This window comes from Symphalangus syndactylus, chromosome X (genome assembly GCF_028878055.3).
Source record: "Symphalangus syndactylus isolate Jambi chromosome X, NHGRI_mSymSyn1-v2.1_pri, whole genome shotgun sequence".
Classification (NCBI taxonomy): domain Eukaryota; kingdom Metazoa; phylum Chordata; class Mammalia; order Primates; family Hylobatidae; genus Symphalangus; species Symphalangus syndactylus.
Window position 1 is genome coordinate 62,899,656 of NC_072447.2, and position 15,651 is coordinate 62,915,306.

Below are 15,651 nucleotides of genomic sequence, written 5' to 3' on the forward strand. Positions count from 1 at the left end.
CATTTTACAGATGAGGAGACTAAGACACAGGGAAGTAGTCGCTTTGTGTTAAAATTCTGCCCTTAATGTGTACACTTTTATAGCCTAGAAGATGAATGCCGCCTTAAACGAATGAGTCAAGAAGCCCCTTTCTGTCCGGCGTCTCCACTCCCCACCACACGGGTTGTTCCTTTCTCTCTTGGAAGAGCCCACTGGACTGCAGGTGGAAGAACTACAACTCCCAGCAGCTATTGCAAGCTCAACCTCCGTGCACACTCACCCCAGGCCTCACATCCGGCATGCGCCGTGCTCGCTCACAGAACTACACTTTCCAACTCTCCCCACACGGCCCGTGACACTCTGTGGACCGCGAGCACACAGCAGGGTTTCTACAGCTGCTCCCCACTTTCTCGGACCCAGTCCTGGACCCAGCCCCCGACTCCGACACGGCTCCACCATGGAGGAGGCGGACCGAATCCTCATCCATTCCCTGCGCCAGGCCGGCACGTAAGGACAGAGCCCCCGCCCACCCCCGAAGCCCACATCCGGGACTCTAAAGCCCAGGACCCCGTTTCCCGGGAACCTTAAAACCCGGGATCCTGGCATTCAGGGCTCCAACTCCAGGATCCTAAGACCCTCACCCCCTTACACACACACACACACACACACACCGCCCTCCCTGACACTGACATCAGAGGCCTCCGAAATCCTTTGACCATGATATTTGGTACACCCAAAGCTCTGGGACCCAGACACCTTGAGACGTTACAACCTTGAAACCTCGAGTACCGGAACCTGTAATCTGGGGAATCTTAACATCAGTACCCTGAGACCCTGTTATCTGGAGACCCTAAGACACCTGCGCCCTAAGAACCAGGGAGTGTAAAACCCCAGGACCCTGGCACTCAGGGCCTCCAAAAAATCCCTGGACCAGATACTTGGGATCCTTCAAACTCCAGTTCCCCAAACACCTGGGGCTTAAAAAAACCCAGGATTCTTTTTTTTTTTTCCTTTTCCGTGATGGAGTCTCGCTCTGTCGCCTAGGCTGGAGTGCAGTGGCGTGATCTCAGCTCACTGCAGCCTCCACCTCCCAGGTTCAAGTGATTCTCCTGCCTCAGCCTCCCAAGTAGCTGGTATTACAGGCGTGCGCCACCATGCCTGGCTAATTTTTGTATTTTTAGCAGAGACAGCGTTTCGCCATGTTGGTCAGGCAGGTCTCCAATTCCTGACCTCGAGTGATCTGCCCGCCTCCGCCTCCCAAAGTGCTGGGATTACAGGTGTGAGCCACCGTGCCCAGCCAAAAAACCCCAGGATTCTAAAATCTGACATCAGCATTTGGTCACCCTGACGCATGAAGACTCCTCCGTTCAGGGGCCCTAAAAACCCAGGATGCCAACATCTAGGGAGTCTGATTTTTGTATTGCTTGAAACTAGGTGGTCTTGATATTCAGGGATCTTGATACCCAGGGACCCTGACATTTGGAACTTCTGAAAACAGCAGCCTCCTAAACTCTAGTCTTCTCAAAACTCTAGCAGCTCAATATGTATGCAAAGAACATACTATCTGGGAACCAAGAAACCCAGAGATTGTGCCACCTGGACCCTTTCACCTTCCCAGACTCCCAAATTTTGATATTTTTCTAAACTGAGTTCTCTTCCACCCACTGTTCTCCTACTCCAAGATCTTAGGTCCTGAGGACTTCCCTAGTTCCTCGTTTTCCAAATGGAAGTCACAGTCACCAACATCCAGTATCTGTCTGAACTGTAGGCATCCTCCCTGCCCCTACCCTGGTGCTAGTGTTTCCAAAAGGCTGCAGGGCTCAGCCTGATCCCTGTTGCCTGACTATTCCTGCGATCAAGCTGGTCCCGTTCTTCAGGGCAGTTCCTCCAGATGTGCAGACCTTGCGCGCCTTCACCACTGAGCTGGTTGTAGAGGCTGTGGTCCGCTGCCTGCGTGTGATCAACCCTGCCGTGGGCTCTGGCCTCAGCCCCCTGCTGCCTCTTGCCATGTCTGCCCGGTTCCGCCTGGCCATGAGCCTGGCTCAGGCCTGCATGGTGAGTGGCCCTCCTCCTAATGCTCACATCCTCTTCCTTCCTCTTTTACAAAGTAACCAAGCTCCTTTGCAACACTTGCCTTTCCTCTGCAACACTTGCCTTTCCTCTGCAACACTTGCCTTTCCTCTGCAACACTTGCCTTTCCTCTGTCACTTTTCCTGTGGCTTAGTTTTCATTAGTGGTTAAGGCTGCTGACTGTACGGTCAAACTGCCTGAGTAGTTTAGATCCTAGCCCCACCACTTGGTAACTGTGTGACCCTAACCCTTCCGGGCCCCAGTTTGCCTATTTGTGAAATGGAGATGATAAATGTAGGGCTGTTATGAGGAGCAAATGAGTTTATCCAGTTTGCACCTGGGCTGCTCCTGGCTTCTATGTTTTAAATTTAGCTGCAAAATACCACCCCCACCCCATAGTATCCATTTCCTAGTTCCAGAAAATACTCTGTCTGGGTCATATACTCCTAAACTAATCGCTGTGATTGGCCCAGTCTGGATGACATGGTCATTCCTTTTTTTTTTTTTTTTTGAGACGGAATCTCACTTTGTCGCCCAAGCTGGAGTGCAGTGGTGCAATCTTGGCGCACTGCAACCTTTGCCTCCCGGGTTCAAGCGATTCTCCTGCCTCAGCCTCCCGAGTAGCTGGGACTATAGGCATGTGCCACCACATCCAACTAATTTTTGTGTTTTTGGTAGAGATGGGGTTTCACCATGTTGGCCAGGATGGTTTTAATCTCTTGACCTCATGATCCACCTGCCTTGGCCTCCCAAAGTGCTGGGATTACAGGACTGAGCCACTGTGCCCAGCCTTTTCTTTTTTTTTCTTTCTTTTTTTTTTTTTTTTTTTTTTGATGTGAAGTCTCTCTCTGTCACCCAAGCTGGAATGCAGTGGCGCGATCTCGGCTCACTGCGACCTCCGTCTCCTGGGTTCAAGTGATTCTCCTGCCTCAGCCTCCCGAGTAGCTGGGACTACAGGCATGCACCACCATGCCCGGTTAATTTTTGTATTTTTAGTAGAGACAAGGTTTCACTATGTTGGCTAGGCTGGTCTTGAACTCCTGACCTCGTGATCTGCCCGCCTCGGCCTCCCAAAGTGCTGGGATTACAGGCGTGAGTCACCGCGCCCGGCCGACACGGTCATTCCTATAGGACACTGTGATTAGCCGCTCCTTCAGGATCCCATGGAGTTGGGATAAGGATGATTACCCAAAGGAAGGCTTGCTGGTTACCTAAAAGAGTGTCTGCTACATTACCTCTGTGGGAACCATATATCCTGCCTCTGCTAAGAGCAATTCCAACAATGTCTCTGTGACAGAATAAATAAAGTGCTTTTCTTTTAAAAAATATTTTAATTTTTTTAGAGGTAAGTGTCTTGCTATATTGCCCAGGCTGGTCTTGAACTCCTGGCCTCAAGAGATTCTCCTGCCTCTGCTTCACGAGTAGCTAGGACTATAGGCACATGCCACCCTGCCCGAGAATTTTTAAATTTTTTGTAGAGACGGGGTCTCACTTTTGTAGAGATGTTGCCCAGGCTGGTCTCAAGCTCCTGGCCTCAAGCAATCTTCCCGCCTTGGCCTCCTGAGTAGTTGGGACTACAGGCGTGCACCACTGTGCCTGGTAAAGAGCCATTCTGATGAAACACTCACCCATCCCCAGTATAGAGCTGAGTCCAGGAGTCCAGTTCCTGTATTCAAGAGCTCCAAGTAATGCCACTCCCCCTGGCTCACTCACTCTGTGACTTTGGGCTAGTTTTTTTTTTTTTTGAAGCCCAGGCTGGAATGCAGTGGTGCAATCTCGGCTTACTGCAACCTCCTCCGCTTCCCGGGTTCAAGCAATTCTCCTGCCTCAGCCTCCCGAGTGGCTGGGATTACAGGTGTCTGCCACTGTGCCCGGCTAATTTTTTTGTATTTTTAGTGGAGATGGGGTTTCACCATCTTGGCCAGGCTGGTCTTGAACTCCTGACCTTGTGATCCACCCGCCTCAGCCTCCCAAAATGTTGGGATTACAGGTGTGAGCCACCGCGCCTGGCTCTCTTAACCTTTTTGAGGCTATGTTTCCACATGTGTAAAATGGGTATAAGAATTGTAGCTACTGTATAGGGTTGCTGTGAGGATTAAACCTGAGTTAATGTGTGAAAAGCTGGTTATAATAAACTTTACATAAATGGGATTACTATTATTGGATAGGTCTGATCTGGAACCTGTGGCTACATAGTGAATGGAAACACTTTGAACTGACCCAGGAAGTATATGGTGGTGGAGGGACGATAGAGTAACTACCGTGAAAACTTTCATTTAGATGTAGGGGACTGGGTGGCTAGAGTTGTTAAATTTGGGCCTTGCTTGTGCGGTCTCTGTCTCTTAGCAGCAAGTCTCAGCGCTCCATCCATCCCTTCGCTCTCAGGTTCACCCAGCTCTCAGGAGTTGTCACATTGTTCTCTCTGGGGCTCTTGGTGGCCTTATGAGGCAGGCAGTCTGTCCCCTGGCCCAGGACTGTATGTATTCTTAAGGTTAGCACTTAATGGGGGGAAGTTATGTCTTCTGTTTGCAGAGGAGAGTACACAGCAGGAGGTGTTGAGGTGGGGGCTCAGGCTTCCCACAGTTCTCTGTTCTTCTCTCAGTGCTGTCTCTCTTGGATTTTGTTTACCTGCTTTTGCTTACATTGATTTTAGTGGGGGGTAGTAACTATGGCTTTTCCAGTGGCCAGGAGGTACATGTGGGCTGGGCACGTTGGCTCTTGCATGTAATCTCAGCACTTTGGGAGTCTGAGGTGGGAGGATCAGTTGAGCCCAGGAGCTCAAGATCAGCCTGGGCAACATAGTGAGACCCCCATCTCTACAAAAAAAAAAAATAGCTGGGCATGGTGGCACACGCCTGTGGTCCCAGCTGCATGGGAGGCTGAGGTAGGAGGATTGCTTGAGCCTGGGAGGTCCAGGCTGCAGTGGGCTGTGATTGCGCCACTGCATTCTAGCCTGGGAAACAGAGTGAAACCCCATCTCCAGAAAAAAAAAAAAAAAGACTGGGGACGGTGGCTCCTGTAATTCCAGCACTTTGGGAGGTGGAGGCGGGCAGATCACCAGAGGTCAGGAGTTTGAGATCAGCCTGGCCAACATGGCGAAACCTTGTCTCTACTAAAAATACAAAAATTAGCTGGGTGTGGTGGCGCGTGCCTGTAATCCCAGCTACTCAGGAGGCTGAGGCAGGAGAATCGCTTGAACCCAGGAGGCAGAGGTTCCAGTGAGTCGAGATTGCACCACTGTACTCCAGCCTGGGTGACAGAGCAAGACTATTGTTTCCAAAGAAATAAAAAACAGGTACATATTGTTGTCTGGCCCCCAGCAGCCTTGGTTTACCAGCAGCAGGCAAAAGGGGTTCTCTTAATCCAGCTGTGTGCTGTCCCTGTAGCCCCCCCCTCAACTCAGCACTGCCATGTTCTGGCATCTTCCTCTTCATATGCCCTGCTCCTGGCAACAGTTTCTGCACCTTAGCCACCTCCATATTTTGGCACCTTCCCCACTCCTGGGATGAGTTTCTATATCAGTCATAGCTCTTTGATTGCATATGTTGGAAAAAATCCAAAGTAAAATACCTTAAAAGCCAGTGGTTTTCATACTTATTTGACCTTGAGCCTCCAAAATAAATATATCTTGCATTGTGACCCAGTATACTCCTAAGTATAGAATAATGATGGCTTCTAAGTGTACTCTGTGCCAGGCCCTGTGGTAAGTAACATGGTGTTAACTCATTTAATTCTCAGGACAAGCTTCTGCTGTATGTACTGTTGGTATACCCTCTTTCAGATGAAGAAAGTGAAGCACAGAGGGGTTAAGTGATCTGCCTGAGGTCGTATAGTTGGTAAGAGGCAAAGCTTGGGTTTGAATCCAAGAAGTCTGCTTTCAGAGTCTATGCAGTTCCAAAGCAGTGGCAACTCTGGAAGAAAAAGGCTTTCCTAGGCCGGGTGTGGTGATTCCCACCGGTAATCCCAACACTTTGGGAGGCCGAGGTGGACAGATTGCTTGAGCTCAGGAGTTGGAGACCAGCCTGGCCAACATGGTGAAGCCCTGTCTGCACTAAAAATACAAAAATTAGCCGGGTGTGGTGGCACGCACCTGTAATCCCAGCTACTCGGGAGGCTGAGTGGGAGGATCACTTGAGCCCAGGAGGCAGAGGTTCCAGTGAGCCAAGATCACGCTACTGCACTCCAGCCTGAGCGACAGAGCGAGACCCTGTCTCAAAAAAAAAAAAAAGGGAAAAAGGCTTTCTTTCTCTCCTGGCCTGTTTCCTCAGTCCCCATCCAGAACCCTCGTGAGTCCTTTTGTTCTGAGCTATTGTGCTTCTGGTCTTTTTGGCCTATTTATTTTTAGGCACTCTTTCTATAATAGGTAGATTTGCTCTTTACCTATGATATGGGCTCCAAATATTTTTTCCCAACTTGTCATTAACTTTTGACTTTGCTTATTATATTTTTCTTTAAATATTTTCTTTCTTTTCATGTATTCAAAAGTACCCATCTTTTCTTTTATGGCCTCTGGATTTTGAGTCATAGAAAGGCCAGAGCTTTAATCTTGTTTCTTGTTCTCTGTAGCGTTGACTGTCATCACGCTGTGGCTCCCCCCAGGGCCCAGAGGCCTTGGGGAGCCGGGGGAAGTTGGGAGGGTGGTGGTTAGTGAGAAAGTGGGAGCATTTTCAGCCTAGGCCCAAGTTTCCCAGGGCAGGAGGACCCTGCCTGCTTCCTGATAGCCCCCCACCAACCCTCAGGACCTGGGCTATCCCTTGGAGCTTGGCTATCAGAACTTCCTCTACCCCAGTGAGCCTGACCTCCGAGACCTGCTTCTCTTCTTGGCTGAGCGTCTGCCCACCGATGCCTCTGAGGATGCAGACCAGCCTGCAGGTACTGGGTGTCTGGGGTGTGGGCGGGGGCGGTGAGGGGAGAGGAGGGCCTTCTGGGGGCTGTAGGGCTGAGAGAGGTAGAGGTGGTAAAAAGGTTGATGGGTAGGGGTGGCGGTATGTGCCTTCAGGAGAGCTAGGCGGGAGGATTAGGCATCAGAGGGGCTACAGGGCAGGGGGCAGGGGGCTGAGGTTGAGCTGAGCCCAGTGGTGCGTTGGTGCGGGGAAGGGCCTCTCTGACTCAACCCCTGTGCCCTCCCTCTCTCTCACTTCGCTCTAACCACTTGGGCCTCCTGGGTGCTACTCAAACATACCCCAGTACACTCCCACCTCTGCACCTTTGTATCGTTGGTTACCTTTCCCCTAGGTACCCTCATGGTTCACTCCCTTACCTCTTTGAGGTTAACCTCCTCTCCGCAGCCCTCTTCTGATCCCCGCCTAGCTGCAGTGTGGATAGTATTCAGGATCCTATTCATGATCTCTCTCCTCTGCTAGCTTGCCGGCTCCCTGAGGGCAGGGACCTTTATCCAGTTTGTTCCACGAAGTAGCCCTAGTGTCTAGAACAGCGACCTGTACATAGTAGGTGCTCAATGTTTGTTGAATGACTGAACGTGAGAACGCAAGCTGGATAGATGTGTATTTCTGGATGGGGGTCAGGAGTGGAGGCTGGTCTCCTAGGGTATGCCCTTTTGGATTTGCAGCATTGTCACCTGATTCACTTCCTCCCCATCCCCCATAGGTGACTCAGCTATTCTCCTCCGGGCCATTGGGAGCCAAATTCGGGACCAGCTGGCACTGCCTTGGGTCCCACCCCTCCTTCGCACTCCCAAGCTGCAGCACCTCCAGGTGAGACCCCTGACTCCCATGGATCTTCTCTTGTCCCCGTCTGGGTGCCCAGGGTTTTGGCCCCCTACCCCTGGCGACCCTCATCCCACTTCACCCTGGAGGTTCTGAGCCTGCTCTCCCACCAGGGCTCAGCCCTCCAGAAGCCTTTCCATGCCAGCAGGCTGGTCGTGCCAGAATTGAGTTCCAGAGGCGGTGAGCATGAGGCTGTGGGGAGGGGTGAGGAGGAAGGTGGGGGGACCCTCATAGCGTTGCCATGCAGCAGGGCCAGCTGACTCTGTTCCTGCCTCCAGAGCCACGGGAGTTCCAGGCGAGTCCCCTGCTGCTTCCAGTCCCTACCCAGGTGCCTCAGCCTGTTGGAAGGGTGGCCTCGCTCCTCGAACACCATGCCCTGCAGCTCTGCCAGCAGACGGGCCGGGACCGGCCAGGGGATGAGGACTGGGTCCGCCGGACATCCCGCCTCCCACCTCAGGTACAGCCGGATGCCTGGCTCCCTGCTGTGTGGGCTGCTGCTCACTGACGCTCCCACTGGTCCTCTGCTCCTCTTCTTCCCCACTTTGTCCCTCTCTTCCGTTGTTTCTCCTCTGTGTGTGCTTACCTAGCTCCCCACCTGAAAGAACACTGGAGTCAGAAAAAAGAAGAACCTGGGACAAGTTAGCATCCCTCCTCAGAGCCTTGGTTTCCTGTGCTAAAAAATCGGGTAGTAATAGTGCTCTCTTCTCAGGGCAGTACTTAGACTGAATAATGTGCGTGAGATTCCTGGCAACTGGAGCAGTCCGGATTGGCTACCTGCCTTCATCATTCATTCATTAATTCATTAATTCATTCATTCATTTGGAGTCTTGCTCTGTCATCCAGGCTGGAGTGCAGTGGTGTGATCTCGGCACACTGCAACCTCCATCTCCCAGGTTCAAGCGATTCTCCTGCCTCAGCCTCCCAAGTAGCTGGGATTACAGGCTTGCACCACTACACCTGGCTAATTTTTATATTTTTAGTAGAGACAGGGTTTTGCCATGTTGGCCAGGCTGGTCTCGAACTCCTGACCTCAGGTGATCTGCCCGCCTCGGCCTCCCAAAGTGCTGGGATTACAGGCATTAGCCACTGTGCCCGGCCCTAATCTTTCTCTGTTTCTGCACTTGTCACTGGTGTTCATTTTTCTGGTTTCTAGGTTTTTGCACAATTTCTGCCTGTCCCCATTATTCTAGTTCTGTGTTTTTGCTGCTCCTCTTTCTTACCTCTCTGTCTCCTCATTTCTGTACTGAATTCCTCTCTCGCTCTGTCTACCTATCTGTTCCCCCTTCTCCTCTGTCCACTTCTTTATCTGTCCTCTCTTCTTCTCTGTGCACCTTTTTATCTGTGTCCCCTTCTGCTCTGTCCACCTCTGTATCTGTCCCCTTCCTTGCTGTCCACCTATATATCTGTCACCCCTCTGCCTCTGTTTACTTCTTAATCTCTCCTCTTCCTCTCTGTCCACCTCTGTATCTGTTGCCCCTTCCCTCTGTCCCCTTATCTCTCCCTTCTTCCTTTCTGTCCACCTCTGTATTTGTCCCTCCTCCCCTTCTGTCCATCTCTTTATCTGTCCCCTCTTCTTCTTTTTTTTTTTGAGATGGGGTCTCGCTCTGTCACCCAGGCTGGACTACAATGGCATGATCAGGGCTCAAGGCAGCCTCAAATTCCCGGGCTCAAGCAATCTTCCCACCTCAGGCATCTGAGTAGCTGGGTCTACAGGTGCGTGCGCCTGGCTCATTTTTGTATTTTTTGTAGAGATGGGGTTTTGCCATGTTGACCAGGCTGGTCTTGAACTCCTGACCTGAAGCAATCTGCCCACCTTGGCCTCCCAAAGTGCTGGGATTACAGGCATGAGCCACCATGCCCAGCCCCCTCTTCTTCTCTATCCACCTCTTTGTCCCCTCTTCTTCTCTATCCATCTCTGTATCTGTCCCCTCTTCCCCTCTGTCCACTTATCTGTCCCCTCTTCCTCTCTGTCCACCTCTGCATCTGTCCCCTCCTTCTCTCTGTCCACCTCTCTGTCACCCCTCTCCCTCTGTCCATTTCTTTATCTGTCCCCTTTTCCTCTGTCCACTTCTCTTTTTCCCTCCCTCCATTCTGCTCTCCTATTTCTGTCCCCTCTTCCTCTGTGTTCACCCAGGTATCAGTACCCCTCCCCTTCTGTCCACCTCTGTATTTGGCCCCCCTCCCCTCTTTATCTCTTTATCTTTGCCTCTTTATCTGTGTCCTCTTCCTCCCTGTCCACATCTCTGTCTGCCCCTCTTTTTCTCCACCTCTGTGTCGGCCCCCTCCTGGTCTGTCCACTTTTTTATCTGTCCTCTCTTTCTGTCTTCACCTCTGTGTCTTTTTAAATTTTTATTTTTATTTTTATTTTTTATTTATTTTTATTTTTTATTTTATTTTATTTTTTTGAGACGGAGTCTTGCTCTCTCCCCCAGGCTGGAGTGCAGTGGCGCCATCTCGGCTCACTGCAAGCTCCACCTCCCGGGTTCACGCCATTCTCCTGCCTCAGCCTCCCGAGTAGCTGGGACTACAGGCACCCGCCACCGCACCCAGCTAATTTTTTTTTTTGTATTTTTTTAGTAGAGACGGGGTTTCACCGTGTTAGCCAGGATGGTCTCGATCTCCTGACCTTGTGATCCGCCCGCCTCGGCCTCCCAAGTGCTGGGATTACAGGCTTGAGCCACCACGCCCGGCCTTAAATTTTTATTTTTTTTAATCATTATTATTTTTTGAGATGGAATCTCGCTCTGTCGCCCAGGCTGGAGTACAGTGGCACGATCTCAGCTCACTGCAACCTCTGCCTCCCGGGTTTAAGTGATTCTCCTGCCTCAGCCTCCCACGTAGCTAGGACTACAGGTGTGCACAACCACGCCCAGCTAATTTTTGTATTTTTAGTAGAGACAGGGTTTCACCATGTTGGCCAGGATGGTCTCAATCTCGACCTCGTGATCCATCTGCCTCGGCCTCCCAAAGTGTTGTGATTACAGGTGTGAGCCACCACAACTGGCCGTCTGTCTTTGTTTTTATATCTATAGTAATTTTCAAACATAAATGTAGAGAGAATATTCTAGTGAATCTTATGTACCATTTTGCCAACTTTTCTTCATCTTTTCTCTCCCAACTTTTTCTTTGTTGCTGTATTATTTTAAAGCAAATCTCAGACATCATGTCATTTCAGCTCTAAATACTTAGGACTACATCTCTTAACTCATAAGGACATTCAGTTTTCAAGGTAACCACTGGACGATTTTCATGGCTAATGAAGTTAATAATGATATCTTGTGGGGTTTTTTGTTGTTGTTGTTGTTGTTTTTGAGATGGAGTCTCGCTCTGTTGCCCAGGCTGGAGTGCAATGGTGTGATCTCGCTTCACTGCAACCTCCACTTCCTGGGTTCAAGCCATTCTCCTGCCTCAGCCCCCCAAGTAGCTGTAATTACAGGAGTACACTAAGTTTTGTATTTTTAGTAGAGTCGGGGTTTTACCATGTTGGCCAGGCTGGTCTCGAACTCCTGACCTCAGGTGATCTACCTACCTTGGCCTTTCAAAGGGCTAGGATTATAGGCGTGAGCCACCGTGCCCAGCCAACAATGATATCTTAATACCATCCAACACTTGAGTTCATAATCAGATTTTCCCAGTTATCTTGAAACTCTGTTCTTATCCCTCTCTTGCCTCTCTCTCTCTGCCTCTTTCTGTGCCTGGTACCTTTGATTCCCTGTCTCTGCTCTGTCCCCCGATATCTTGTCTATGCTTCTCTTGGATTTGGGGGCTCTAGGCTCACCCGCCTCTCTTCCCACATCCTTCTCCAGCATGGGGATCTAGTGGGTGGAGAGAAGTATGTCTGTGAGCAAGAGGAGACCCCTGTTCTCGAGGAGATCCCAGGCTGGTGGAGCAGGAGAGTAGAGCAGGGCCTGCCTTAGTGGGAAGGCTGGAGGGTGGGGGTGACTTGTCTGTATATTCTTGTCAGGGGGTCCTTGGAGGAGGCAGGGCCTTGGGTGCTAGGTGGGCCCCTACACCCTCCTGCTTCCCCCGCCTTTTCTCCCCAGGAGGACACACGGGCTCAGCGGCAGCGGCTGCAGAAGCAACTGACTGAGCATCTGCGCCAAAGCTGGGGCCTGCTTGGGGCCCCCATACAAGCCCGGGACCTGGGAGAGCTGCTGCAGGCCTGGGGTGCTGGGGCCAAGACTGGTGCTCCTAAGGGTTCCCGCTTCACGCACTCAGAGAAGTTCACCTTCCATCTGGTGGGTGCACCTGAGGACATGAGATGTATGGATGGGCGTGGCAGGCTTGGAGGGTGGCTTTTTGTGTCAGCGCCACACCTTTATCCACACAGGTTCCTGTGTTCCCACTGGACAGGCCCTCGCCCCACTGTGGGGTGGGTACACAGAGGGGTCCCCTAGCTTATTAGGGACTTGACTGGAGAAAATGTGGATAGGTGGGAACCATGCAAGGGTGTGGGGGTGTTCTTGGGGCAACACCTCCTTTCCTCAGGCAGTTTCCTTTGAGCATATCTTCTGTCCTAAGATGTTCACTCTGAGGGCCCCCCATCCTTCTCATGGGCATTTGAGGCTTGAGAGATGGGGCAGGTGGGCAGGAGCTGTGTCAGGGTCAGGGAGCTTTCTCCACGAGCAAGCACTCTGGCCCGAGGTTGCAGATGGTGCCTTTACCCACATAGTCACAGTCTAGCCACCATCAGTGCTTCAGTGGGCATGGATGCCGCACTGGGGGCAGTTCTCAGGGGAGGCTGAGGCTGGGCCATGTGAGGAAGGGCCTTCCCCGGCAGCCAGGATGCCCCTCGTCACTCCCCTAGGAGCCCCAGGCCCAGGCCACTCAGGTGTCAGATGTGCCAGCCACCTCCCGGCAGCCTGAACAGGTGAGCAGAGTGGGTTGGAGGGGTGTCCCAGGCCCTTGCTTGTCTACTGGGCCTGACACCCCAACCCTGACTGGCCTGGGCCTCCCAGATCACGTGGGCAGCTCAGGAACAGGAGCTTGAGTCCCTTCGGGACCAGCTGGAAGGAGTGAACCGCAGCATTGAGGAGGTTGAGGCCGACATGAAGACCCTGGGCGTCAGCTTTGTGCAGGTGAGGGGCGGGGGAGGGGCTGCGCGTTGGGCTAGGTCAGAAGGAGGGCCTCGGGGTGTGAGGGACTAGATGGGGCAAGAGGTGCTCTGTAGAGGTCTGCACATGGCAGAAGGGTTCCTGGGAGCCGTTGGGGATCTGTGGGCCTGAGAGTGGCTATGAGAATCAGGCCAGCGTGAGGGTCTGTGGGCATCTGTGGGGCACTGCGGGTCTGCATGGGCAGGGGATTGAGGGGTCCTCGGAGGGTCTGTGGGCATCTGTGGGGCACCCACGGGCCTGCATGGACAGGGGATTAGGGGGTCCTCATGGTTCTTGGCACCAGCATGGAGCTGTTAGAGAGGCCTGTGGGGGCCACGGGGGTGTACAGTCATCTGTGGAGCTCCATGGGGGCTGCGGCATGTGACTGGGTATCCGCGGGCCAGGCAGAGTCTGAGTGCCGGCACAGCGAGCTCAGCACAGCGGAGCGTGAGCAGGCCCTGCGCCTGAAGAGCCGCGCGGTGGAGCTGCTGCCCGATGGGGCTGCCAACCTTGCCAAGCTACAGGTGGGGTTGGGGCTGTGGCTGGGCGGGGAGGGGCAGGGTGGGGCGGGGCGGGGTTGGAGAGCCCAGCCTGTGTGACACGTACCCATCCCCCACCAGCTTGTGGTGGAGAATAGTGCCCAGCGGGTCATCCACTTGGCGGGTCAGTGGGAGAAGCACCGGGTCCCACTCCTTGCTGAGTACCGCCACCTCCGAAAGCTGCAGGATTGCAGAGAGGTAAGCAGTGGGGCCCTGGGCTGTGGGCGGGCCAGAGCAGGCTCGGTCCCTCTCTAGGGGGCCATCCCTGTGCTCTGCTCACTGTCTTCTGCCTGTGGGCTCCTGGCAGCTGGAATCTTCTCGACGGCTGGCAGAGATCCAAGAATTGCACCAGAGTGTCCGGGCGGCTGCTGAAGAGGCCCGCAGGAAGGAGGAGGTCTATAAGCAGCTGGTAAGGCCTGTATGAGGGACGTGGGTAGCTTAGGAGGGTGGGGGGAGGGTCCTGGGGCAGTGCCTGCTGTATCCCTGCCTAGGTGTCAGAGCTGGAGACTCTGCCCAGAGATGTGTCCCGGCTGGCCTACACCCAGCGCATCCTGGAGATCGTGGGCAACATCCGGAAGCAGAAGGAAGAGATCACCAAGGTACACTGCCAGGGCCATGGAGGGTGGGTCATGTGGGCTGTCAGGCATAGTGTGGCCGCACAGGGACCTCACACCCTCAGGCAGAGCTGTCCAGTCACACTCTAACACAGAATAGTCACACACAATCCATCCCAGTCACCCCTGACACAGTGACACAGTCCCTGTCTGGTGCACATGAGGACCCTCCACTGCCAGCCAGCCTGCCCCAGGCAGGGGCTCATGGCCGCCATGGTGTCTGCCAGATCTTGTCTGATACGAAGGAGCTTCAGAAGGAAATCAACTCCCTATCTGGGAAGCTGGACCGGACGTTTGCGGTGACTGATGAGCTTGTGTTCAAGGTGTGGGGCAGGTTGGGCGGGGGCGAGTGGGGTGAGGCTGGGCTGCTGCCTTGTGCATCTGCTAATGGGCTGGCTGGGGTCCAGACCCAGGCCCTGTGCGAGGCTGGAGGTGCACTGATACCCAGGGCTGGCTTTGTTTCATGGAGGATGAAGCTCGTGGGGTGGTGGGAGAGGGTGGTCTTCTTAGGGCATGGAGATGGTCAAGGGCAGCCCACTGATACCTTTGAGGTCCCTGTGTCTGGTCAGGATGCCAAGAAGGACGATGCTGTTCGGAAGGCCTATAAGTATCTAGCTGCCCTGCACGAGGTGAGGGGAGACATGTGCCTGGGGTGGGGCTGCTGGGGGTGGGTGGGACTGGGTGCAAGCCTTCTGCTCCTGTTGTCCCCAGAACTGCAGCCAGCTCATCCAGACCATTGAGGACACAGGCACCATCATGCGGGAGGTTCGAGACCTTGAGGAGCAGGTGAGGCCTGGGGGCAGGATGGGGAGCCAAGGCAGGCCGGGGGGACAGTTCCTCAGGTTATGCTGAGAGAGGCTGTGGAGCCAGACACAGCCTGTGGCTGGACACCCAGCCCTGCCCCTTAGTGCCTGTGCCTGTGCCTGTGACCTGGGACAGGCAGGTGGCCTACTGTGAGCCCCAGCTTCCACCCCAAGGGCCCTCCTGTCTGCCTCCCAGGGCCATGGGCAGAGGCTTCAGCTTAAAGATGTAGGGGGAATCCTGCCACATGGCGAAGGATGCTTTGGGTAGAGGGAACACCAAGCGAGGCCTGGCCATGGGACAGAGCAGGCTGTCGGAGGTAGTGGGAGGGGCCCAGAGTGGCTGTGATGGGGGCTGGTGAGCAGGAACTGGGAAAGGGGCTGTGTGTGCTGAGGGGGCATGTGTTCACGTTGCCTCAGATCGAGACAGAGCTGGGCAAGAAGACCCTCAGCAACCTGGAGAAGATCCGGGAGGACTACCGAGCCCTCCGCCAGGAGAACGCTGGCCTCCTAGGCCGGGTCCGGGAGGCCTGAGGAGCCGCCGGCAGAGGTCTCTCCCCAGCCTCAGGCAGGGATTTGGGGTGCTGGAGGCAGTGGCCAAGCACATGCCCTAGCTACTTCCTCCGTGGCCCAGTTCCTCCTCCTGCGGCCTTGGACCCAGACCCCTGCCTACTGACCGCAACCATTATATGGGGTGATAATCCAGCATGTGGGGAGCTCGGCTGCAGTTTATTGGGGATGGTACTGTGGGTTGGGGGCCTTGGATCCCAAATAAATGAGTAGTTCCTCTGCAGTCTAAGCTGAGGCATGGATCAGGGCTCAGGGAATGG

At 53.6% G+C, this 15,651-nt stretch overlaps 1 protein-coding gene across 2 annotated transcripts; it reads left to right on the forward strand.

Moving 5' to 3' along the window:
* Nucleotides 1-143: 143 nt before the first annotated feature.
* Nucleotides 144-15,614, forward strand: CCDC22 (coiled-coil domain containing 22). 2 transcript variants are annotated; one of them, XM_055267767.2, is made up of 17 exons: nt 144-486; nt 1,857-2,034; nt 6,789-6,921; nt 7,657-7,763; nt 7,889-7,955; nt 8,054-8,232; nt 11,819-12,013; nt 12,583-12,645; nt 12,734-12,853; nt 13,273-13,392; nt 13,489-13,605; nt 13,715-13,816; nt 13,899-14,006; nt 14,249-14,344; nt 14,591-14,650; nt 14,733-14,807; nt 15,242-15,614. In XM_055267767.2, exons 1-17 carry the CDS (start codon nt 437-439, stop codon nt 15,353-15,355), a joined length of 1,884 nt encoding a protein of 627 aa, XP_055123742.1. In that variant the 5' UTR covers nt 144-436; the 3' UTR covers nt 15,356-15,614. The 2 variants fall into 2 exon arrangements, with proteins under 2 accessions (XP_055123742.1, XP_063490500.1); XM_063634430.1 differs by lacking the exon at nt 14,733-14,807 and having other exon boundaries at nt 146-486; nt 15,550-15,614.
* The last annotated feature ends 37 nt before the right edge of the window (nt 15,615-15,651 follow it).